This window comes from Triticum aestivum, chromosome 6D (assembly GCF_018294505.1).
Source record: "Triticum aestivum cultivar Chinese Spring chromosome 6D, IWGSC CS RefSeq v2.1, whole genome shotgun sequence".
In the NCBI taxonomy this organism is placed as follows: Eukaryota; Viridiplantae; Streptophyta; class Magnoliopsida; order Poales; family Poaceae; genus Triticum; species Triticum aestivum.
This window is the reverse complement of record NC_057811.1, coordinates 277,798,245-277,808,275: the sequence shown is the minus strand read 5'-3', so window position 1 is coordinate 277,808,275 and position 10,031 is coordinate 277,798,245. Positions and strand designations below refer to the sequence as shown.

Sequence of the window (10,031 nt, the reverse complement as noted above, 5' to 3'; positions counted from 1 at the left end):
AGTGGTGTCATGTGCTCGTCTCGGCGTCCGTCGTCGCTACCGCGACGACGTCCGCCTCGATTCGCGTTACACTAAGATAGACAGGGTGACAGTGGTGTCACGTGCTCGTCTCGGCGTCCGTCGTCGCTACCGCGGGGCGAGGTCCGGCCCAGGTAGGAGGCGCCTACTATTATGTCTCTTCGTCTGGAGCCTCAGCCCGAACAGCCTACCCTACCAGCAGCCAAGGAAAAAAGGATATTTTTTATCGTCCCTCGCCGCCTCACGCTGGTAATAAAAGAACCAAAAGAAATTAGCTCAAGTGAGAGTCGAACTCGGAACCTCAAAGAGAATTATAATTCCCTTAACTAACTATTCTCGACTGATGCTATTGCAACCTCAATCAAGTTCATTTTGCTAAACAGAAACACGACACTACAAGCCCGACTGATGCTACTGGAAGCGGGGCGGCACCTATTTAAGGCCGAGCGCCTAGTGCGTCTAGTCGGAAACACTTTAATGTAACACCAATGGTTGGTATCCTTTTTTCCATTGTAAAGTCGGACCGCCATGTTGCATAATCACTACACGGACGCTGCAGGGACAGTCCTTGCTGCTACAAGTTGCATAAAAGACGCTGCAAAGCCAACCACGTGAACCTGCAAAGATGACTGGCGTTGCTATAGATCATACGCATGTCATTGCAAGGTCGTTTTCGTGGTTAATGTGCAACTGATATGCATTTCTTCTAGACATTGATGTGCGCCTTACTAGCGGCTGCCAGCTCGCATTGTTCGGATGTCATCATTCATCGCTGGTGGATGTTTTTCATGGACACAATAGTTTTCACTCTCGTTGCAACGGATAGGCATATGTGCTAGTAATATATAAGACATATTGATCAAATAAGAGTGAAGAATTAGCTACAGTGTTACAAGCTCGTGGACATGGTAATACACGAAATTTCACAAAGCAAAGCAATGAAAAGAAAACCATCCTAAAAGATGACTACATCTACACCATCATTATTTATCGACCCTTCTCTCAGAGCTGCAGCTGGCAAAGTAGAGTCAATCAGTTTGAATGAAAATTGTGTTTTTTTAAGGAAATGTCACTTATTGATTAGAAATCATGTTTAAAAACGTCATCAGCCTGGAGAAAAAGTCTTTATTATCCTTTTTGATTCAAGGGGTGCCTTCCAATCTTCACCTTTAATCTGCATCGAAATTCGTAAACTTTTCTAGGCCGGATGTACGGAAGCAAAGTTACATGACTTTTCTAGGAGTATGATAAAACCAGCATTTCAATTGGTGCAGGTTACATGACTTTTAACTTGTTTGACAACCTTAGCACACTTCCACAGAACATTGTCGTCCGAACCAGCTTTTCAATTGGTGCAGGTTGTGTGACTTTTAGCTCGGCCTGGGCATAATTCATTCAGGCTGGTCATAGTGAGGAATAACTTAGACTAGTAACATGCATATGTTACTAGTCTATGTTACTACCTTCATGATGGGCAGTAACATATGGATGGTAACATGTAAGCATTTATTAATTGAGATATAGACTTATTTTACCTCGGGATGTGTTATGTTATAGTAACATATTATGTTACCATAAGCATCTTTCTCCTCATTAACTTCATGCCACGTAAGCAATTTTTTCTTGGGATGTGTTATGTTACTATTTAAGTTACTCCCACTATGACTAGCCTCATGGACTTGCATTATTTTATTTTATTTGCTGGGAACCAGTAGTGTTTTAAAAGATTGTATAGCCTATGTAACTGGTAAATTTATTGTATAGGAATAGTGTATGTGCAACGCATGTTAATATGAAGCAAGATATTAACTATATTGAACATTAATATTAGGCAAAGATATAAATTGCACATTGATATTTGTTAGGAAATAATTACATGGTTAGAATTGCTTCTCTCCCCAACTGATTCTCTCGCGCCGCTCCAGCGGGCGGCTCGGGAGAGGAAAACCTAGCGCGCCGCCGGGAGCTCACCATCGCAGCCACTCCCCTCGCCGCCGCCGGTGTGCGCAGCCGGGCAAAGCCCGTGCAGTGTCGGCAGTGGCGGGGCCGTTGGTCCCTTTCACGTAGGATCGAGCGACGCGGGCGTATCGATCCGGCGGGGGCTGGTGCTCGGCTTGGCGGGGCGCGAGTGCGGCGAGCTCGCGAGGCTCTCGCGCCATGGCTCGCTACAGGCGCGGGCGAGAGGAGGCGCGCGGATCTGGCACGGGCGCGTGGAGGCGGTGCGGGGCTACGCGGATCCGGCGCGGGCGCGTGGAGGCGGTACGGGGCTACGCAGATCTGGCGTAGTTGCCGGTGTGCGAGGCGGATGGGAGGCGCGGGGGCGGGGTGGCTCGCTGCTGCAGCGGGCGCCCTTTGGCGCCGGTGTGGCGGATCCAGCGAGCTGGTGGCTTGGGATGCAGCAGGCAGCGGCGGATCCGGCGAGCGTGTCGGGGCTCGCGTTGGTGAGGCGCTGCGCGAGGTTGCGGACGGGCAGGGAGGCTCCGACCGCGGTTGGATGTGGGGTGCAGGACCTGATCTGGTCTCTGCAGGCCCGTCGTGGGGAGGCTAGCTAGTGGCCCTACACAGCGATGGCGTACTCGCTGTGTGGGGAGTGCACGGTCCAATGGAGGTACGGGCCGATCTCGGCCTGCTGCGTGGGAGTGGCTGCACTGGGCGAAATCCTGGCCGGTGATGGCCGGCCGGCGGCGACGGCGCCCGTGGGCGTCGCTATCCTCCTTGGAGGCGTCGTCGAGAATCTTCACAGCCTCTACTCCCAGATCAAGTCTTTCGGGTGAAAGCCCAGATCCTGCTGCAGGGTCGGGCGGTGGCGTCGTCTTCAACATCGTTTCCCCTCTTTAGGGAGTCGTCTTGAAGACTTTGATTCCTTTGGTGCTTCCTACGACTGGACGTGCACGGTGGCTTCTGTGGCAACGATGACGGCAGTGAGCAATATCGGAGGCGTGGTTTTGGTCATGGTAGTCGGCACTTCTTCTCCGGCATGTTCGTGGGATTGCCTCGACTGTCTGTTGCTGTGAAGTCGAAGCTGCGATGGCAGGGCCTGGTGGTATACGATGACACGCGACCGGTGGTTCGTTCGATGGTCCTTCGTGACGCCAACCTTGCCTAGTTTCTTCATAGTTCACCGCCGAAGCCGGAGCTGCATTATTAGTGTGGTTTGTATGGAGTGTTGTGCTGCAACTATTAGGGCTGTTTTTCTTTCTTTTTCTTTGATCTTCGGGTCATTTGGTCCTAGGACCTTCTTTGATCTTCGGGTCATTTGGTTCTAGGACCTTCACCACCTTGTTGTTTTACGTTGATGCTGGATCTTCCAAAAAAATAAATTAGGTATGATATTAACCGCTAAATATGAAAGCGACATAAACCGTTGGATAGATGCAGTTGAAAATGTGAGATTTGTTGGATCTCCGTAACTCACTCTTTTTATATTAAATATAACAAGTATTAGTACAGACATAGACATGGATACATCAAACTCAAAAATTCCCATTACAATTCTCAAAAGAGAAAAGGTCTGCCACACAAAGGAAAGAATCAATAGAGGAAGTCCTGAGCAGTTGCCACAGAGGCAAAAATAGATGTGGGAGAAACCCCACTCCGCTTGCAGGATAAAAAGAGGCCTGAAGCAGAGAAACCTTAAATCAGCTGTAGTCCATCTCATCCTGTAATTTTATCATGGTGGAATTGCACCACGATGCATGTAATATTGTCAGCGCTGCCACGAGAGTAGGCAATCTCCGTCAGTTTCCTGGCCGCAGACTCTGGCACATCTTCTGTTTTTGCAAGGGACACAGCTTCCTGTTTGAGAAAATCATTGCCAGAATATCAGTTAAAGAGCTACTCCCTCAGTAACTTAACATAAGACGTTTTTAGACACTATGACAGTGTCTAAAACGTCTTATATTAAGTTACAGAGGTAGTATATAAAGTTACGCGTTGTTGCACTTAGAATGTAAGCACGGATCAGATGTAGAAAATGCTTTCTACAGCCTCATAAGCAACAGTGTTTTGCTTCAGAAATTCTGGGAGCATTCAGGGTGAGAATTATGACAGTTGGCAATAGAGTTTACCTCATTTTCTACGGCATCCCAAAGCCCATCACTGGCAAGAACCAGGCTCTCCAATTCTCCATTAATCAATTCTTCCTACGATTTGTTAGATAAGATTTGATCACAAGTAATCAAAATTAGAAACAGGCAACTAATGACTAATCTAAAGAAAGGTATTGAACTGGAGTTGCTAATGACCACTTGCTGCTGCACTAGGTTGAAACAAGTAAAAAGCACTGATTTCCAACTATATAAAAAAAAGGTAACGAAATCTTGGCATAACTCAACTACAATAAGCTACCTGAATTTCAGGTTCTGCCACCACAAATGGCTTCAGTAGACGATTACCAAACGCACGGGACATTGCCAGTACGCCACCTACCCTCCAAGTACCTGGGCAAATACCACATCAAGAAGATGGAACAGTTTCCGATAGTCAAATTGTAAAGCCTAGATCAATCAAAAAACAAAATATCTTGTATAGAAACATGGCGCGCCTAGAAGCACTTAGGCTGCACGCAAGATCACGAAACAAACAACCCAAGCATGATAAGCCAACATGTCCAAACATACAGGAGATATCAGAAGGCTCAAAATGAATAAGCAAGTCTTTTGCTACCGTCCTTGTCCACTTACAATTGTGCTGACTGACAATGCCAAATGCATGAGTGAAATAAAATAAGACTTACCAGCCCAGATGACAACACCTCCAGCATTTTCAATTCTCTTGCGTTCATCAGACCTGTTAGGTTTGTGATCTACTGAGAGTGCCCTAGCTACAAAAACAAACATATGAGGTCAGTAGAGTTACAATGGAGTAAACGAAGCTCCTAAGCTAGTAAGCGAACCACGCCGGTAAACTGAAGTGGATATGATGTCATTATATAGATTCCATCATGATGGTGGTAAGAAATAAGCAAGCCTTGCCATTTTCCTTAAATAAAGGTAGAACAATAATCATCACATGAAGGAAATGAGCAGATAGCTATGGTATAACCGTATAACTGCAATGTGTTGGTGGGAAAATATTTTGTAAAGAAGTGCATTAAAAGAAACACAATGTACCATGGTTCTTTGCCAAATATATCATCGCTGGAGGGCAAATTTAGAAACACTCTGCAGATACATACAATAAGTATTTACAAGGACCAGAACATGTTTGGGTGATTCAATCATATAGTGACTACAATAGGGTTCTAACAGAATATACCTTTCCCGGCTTTTGAAATAACAGCACGGGAGTCACCAACATTTGCTACATATAGATGGCCACCCACTAAAACCGCAGTCGAAGCTGTGGAACCATCATCCCTGAAAGCACTTGATTCTGATTCTAAGAAATCTGCATCTGTCTTCTGATATGTTTCACCTGTTTTTTTATCAAAAAAAAATTAAAAGCTCAGAAAACAATGATTGGAAGCATTGGGAAGAATGTGAACAGATAAACATACAGGTAAATGCCAAGAGAAACATTACTTATAGCAAGCTTTGTATCAGTCAAGAACTTGGGGTGTTTCATAAGGTTCTCGAACAAATGCTCCTTCAAATACTCAGCAGCACGTGACCCCCCATGACCTAAAGCTTTGCAAAGTAAGAACACGATAGGCATGTAATTGCGGAAGTAAGAAGGCAAGATTGGAAACCATACCATCGAATACACCAAATAGGCTAACAGCGTGTCCATCAATTTCAGTTAGTTTTACATCATAGAAATCCTCCATTGTAGCCCTTTTCCCTCTAAAACTTGAATACCCACATTTCAGTTTACCATCTTCCCTGTCATGATATTTGGACACAATGTCAACCCAGGCAGCATTACATATTCTAAAGAGTCCCAGAGAGGGCATTTTAATAACAGATGTTAGAAGATAAGAAATGGTTATTGTACGAAGATATAGACCTGAAATATCAGAAGTGTAGATAATCTATCTTATACATTACAACAATCACAAAATAAACAAGCACATGATAAATTTCAGATCGAGAGGCATACATTTCCATGACTGCATCTGCCAACTGCTGGTGGTTCACATCAAAATACATTAGTGTTGCAGTTGTACTGCTTTGTAACTAGTCTAGATGACCATAAAGTCCTACTAGTAACAGCCTCACAGCTAAGCATCGCTGGTATTCCTGTAAGAATGCAATGAAGCATTAGGAGCATGACACTAGTAGCACTGCAGGACATGGAATTGCCTCGTGTACGACATTTTTAGTCCAATCCTGGTACAATGGTTTGATGCTGCAATCTGATGTTCGTTGGGCCAGCACCAGGCAAATAATCAATGGTTGTCATAAAATGTCATATCTAAATCGGGCCCAATATGTCAGTACACATTGCAGCTCCATTTGGAGTATACTAATGGCTGCATGCATACCATGGTGAGTTGGTGACAAAGATTACTTATGATCAGATAGAACCTCGTTCTTTTTGGATAAAGAATCGTGTTAAGTATGTCAACTAGTCTCATGTATACCAAACCGTCCTAAGAAATGATAAACCACGGGGCAAAACAGCTATATAGTGCACTCATGTCAATCAAAGCACATGGTCCGATTGCAAATTCTGGAGCATCTCTACTGCACTTCTGATATTTCAAGGCAAGGCAAGCAAATGTACAACGTGAGGCCCGCCTAAATGCAAATTCAACCAACGATATTTCAAGCTGATGCAAACACAGGAAACGTCTATAACCAAAAGATGAGCAGGGGACATGCATTACCTCTGCCACCCCGCACTGGCGTACCCTCCATCCTGCGGCTGGGTCCCAGCAGCAACCGCGCGGCGCTGCAGCTGCAGCTGCCCCGCCGGAGCGCCGGAGTCAGAGTCGGAGGAATCGAGCATCATCTTCGTCCTGGCGCCAGCCACCGCCCGGAATCCACGCCAACCGTGCCCGCGCGGACGGGGTGTCACGCACACATCGACCGCCCGACCGCACAGGACCCTGGCCCACCGGCGCCTGCCCGCGCCCGCGCCCGCCGCCGCACGAAGCACCAGCGCCCTCAGCCTACCGATGCATACCATCTCATGGCTGGGTGGCTCTCTCTCTCTCTCTCTCCGCTCCGATGCCGATGCCCGAGGAGAGATCCACTGGCGCTCGGTTTAATGGCTTCGGATCCGGGGCGAGGGCGCGGAAGGGGAGGAGCAAGCGGCGGGGGCGGGGACAGGGGGTGGACGGTGGGAGATTCCCTGCAGTATAATAATATAGACTAAAGGCTATTTTGATCATATAATAAAATGGGACCACCGCGCCCGTCCGTATTTATGAGAGGATTTAACTCATTTATTAGTAAGACATATACAAGGATTTTCTCGGCGACAAGTATTTTATTCATAGGGAGTGCACATGAGATATAATTTGGTCTCATTCATCTGACATCAGCCGACATCATCGTTGTTGTTTTAGTCCGTTTTCATTGTGCAGGTTAGGCCTAGAGTTGCTTCTTGTCCCCTAGGCTAATTTTTCATCATCTCTACTTTTAATGGAGGAGTTGGTAGCCTGGTACGGTCTATTTTCGTCCGATTTTATTTCGTACCACCTCTCACCACCTCTTCCGCTGGTTTTTCTCCCTCCCGTTAAAAAACCAAATCCCATTAAGGGGATCTTGTTTTGTGCTTGTCTTGGCAGGTGCTGATTCAATTCATTTACATAAATAACAGGTAATTAAGAATTTAGAAATCGCATCATATATGTGATATCACCTTCCTAAAAGATAGACATAAGATATTTCTTGATAACCTTCCAAAACAAAATCAGATATTCCGGCATAACAAATCACTCAGGCACGCTATGCCATTATTATTATCTCTACTATCAATTGGCAATCACAAGTTTCCTAATACAACAAAAATAACATATCTTTTTTCTTACGGGCGTACGATCAACAAGCTCTCAACGACATAGCCGGTCACTGCTTGCCAACATGGACAACAATCACGATGAGCTCCCGACATGGGCGATCTAGCGTTCACAGTGATGGATGATGACTATGCTCTACAGGATGTACACACGCCGACTATTCGCGGGTGAGGACAACATGACACAACATTGGTCAGGTGGTTCATGCTATTGTAGAAAAGAACTAAAGCCACCAAGTGGTCTACGGTGTTGGAGAAAGAAAGAATGTTCCAAGAAATTAAACAAAAAAGGAAAGAAATAACATTCAAGAAAATAGTTAGGAATGAGAACTAAAGCTAGCAAGCAATGAGAAAGAAGAAGATGAGGCGTTGATGACGAGCATACTAATGTTAACGTGCTGCTGGTTGACGGAGAGGCTAGAATTAGAAGATGCAGGGAAGGACGAGAAAGAGAAGAACGGAATTATCCCTTGTAGCAATGAATGGTACGCGGGCTGGAGGTGGAGCATATTGATGACTAAAAATATGTTCACATTTCCACTCGCCTTCGGCGTCAGTGTGCATTTGCAAAGTTGAATAGGCCTTTGAGAATGATTTCTATAATTACTTGTTGTTTTGTGTCAATAGTATGTGTTAGGTTAACCCACTCTATTATATTATAAACATGAAAAATTTCATTCGTGTTGCAATGCATGACGATAATGAGGTGGACATCATCTGATTTTAAAGGAAGTGGCTCCAGCGAGAAATATCCCGCTACAACGGGACACCGAGCGGGAAGGGGAGGTTCCAACAAAAAAGGGGAAGATGCATCGTAGGATATGGTTTTGGTGTTGGACCCGGATGTTGAAGATAACATGGTGGATAGCCCGTAGCAACGCACGGGCATTCTGCTAGTTGTTTGTTGTTTTTCAGTTTGCCAATGGACTTCCCGTCAAAAATTTGGCTTGGACTAGTTATGTGGTTGTTAGCTAACGCCAGAGCGGTTTTATTCATCGGCCTATTTCAACGCATCACCGGATGAAACACTACTGAAATTAAATGGCTAGGCTTTTTTTTCTTTTTGAGCTGTGATGGCCAACTCAATTAAAGGATCGTGAACGCGTGTTTTTCTTTGAGCTTATCGTGATAGTGTGCTAGTAAGCCGTAACACCAAGCCCTAGCAAACATAACGCATGTAGGTTGTACGTTCCTAAAATAAAACCGCTAAAAAAAGAAGCCTTCATATATACTAAAAAGACCAGACGTTTTTCGTGTTGCATGCGGGAGGGAAGAGACCATCTATCACCGCTTTTGGGCATGTCAACATTTAGTAAGGTTCTGGCAGCTACTTCGCTCGGAGAAGGGAGTTTTGGCGGCGATCCCACCGTGTTTTAACGACTCCCAGAGTGCTCTTGCTCATTGGCTCCTCGACTAGTTCATGGGTGCATCTGACGAAGGGAAGGATGCAATGGTACATGCAACTTATGAACTTTGGTTGGCCAGAAACAAGACGAGGGATGGGAAACAGATTGTGCCACCACATGAAATAATAAACACCATTTCTGCCCATATGAGCGAATGGTGTGTTGTTCATGCGGCCGGACCTTAGACGACGACGCCAACGGAGCTACAACGCTGGGAACCACCTGAGGAGGGCTGGATAAAAGTGAACTCTGATGGGACGATGTCGAAGCATGGCGACAAGGGTGGCGGTGGGGCTATACTGAGGGACCACAATGGAGCATTTCTAGCAGCAGTATGTCACCATTATCCTTCTATCGTCGATCCGAAGCTACAGAGATTTTAGCATTGCTACCTCTTGAGCACTGCGTTGGTTTTCCCTTGAAGAGAAAAGGGTGATGCAGTAAAGCAGCGTAAGTATTTCCCTCAGTTTTTGAGAACCAAGGTATCAATCCAGTAGGAGGCCACGCACGAGTCCCTCGCACCTACACAAACAAATAAAATCCTCGCAACCAACGCAATAAAGGGGTTGTCAATCCCTTCACGGTCACTTACGAAAGTGAGATTTGATAGATATGATAAGATAATATTTTTGGTATTTTTATGATAAAGATGCAAAGTAAAATAAAAGGCAATAAAAATAGCTAAGTGTTGAAAGATTAATA

The 10,031-nt window shown here is 45.4% G+C and overlaps 1 protein-coding gene across 1 annotated transcript; it reads right to left on the bottom strand.

Moving 5' to 3' along the window:
• Positions 1–3,396: 3,396 nt before the first annotated feature.
• Positions 3,397–7,246, bottom strand: LOC123144639 (probable protein phosphatase 2C member 13, mitochondrial). The gene is made up of 8 exons (XM_044563840.1): positions 6,788–7,246; positions 5,713–5,840; positions 5,541–5,639; positions 5,275–5,433; positions 4,754–4,840; positions 4,366–4,457; positions 4,086–4,160; positions 3,397–3,813 (listed from the first exon to the last, which is right to left on the bottom strand). Exons 1-8 carry the CDS (start codon positions 7,087–7,089, stop codon positions 3,673–3,675), a joined length of 1,083 nt encoding a protein of 360 aa, XP_044419775.1. The 5' UTR covers positions 7,090–7,246; the 3' UTR covers positions 3,397–3,672.
• Between the last annotated feature and the right edge of the window lie 2,785 nt (positions 7,247–10,031).

Bases quoted from the DNA above. Each gene is read 5' to 3' on its own strand.
- LOC123144639 (XM_044563840.1), bottom strand. From the start codon at position 7,089: ATGGTATGCATCGGTAGGCTGAGGGCGCTGGTGCTTCGTGCGGCGGCG. The intron at 5,841-6,787 runs GTAATGCATGTC...ATATCATGACAG, and splicing joins GCCAGTGCGGGGTGGCAGAG to GGAAGATGGTAAACTGAAAT. The intron at 3,814-4,085 runs GTAAACTCTATT...TTTCTCAAACAG, and splicing joins GGGATGCCGTAGAAAATGAG to GAAGCTGTGTCCCTTGCAAA.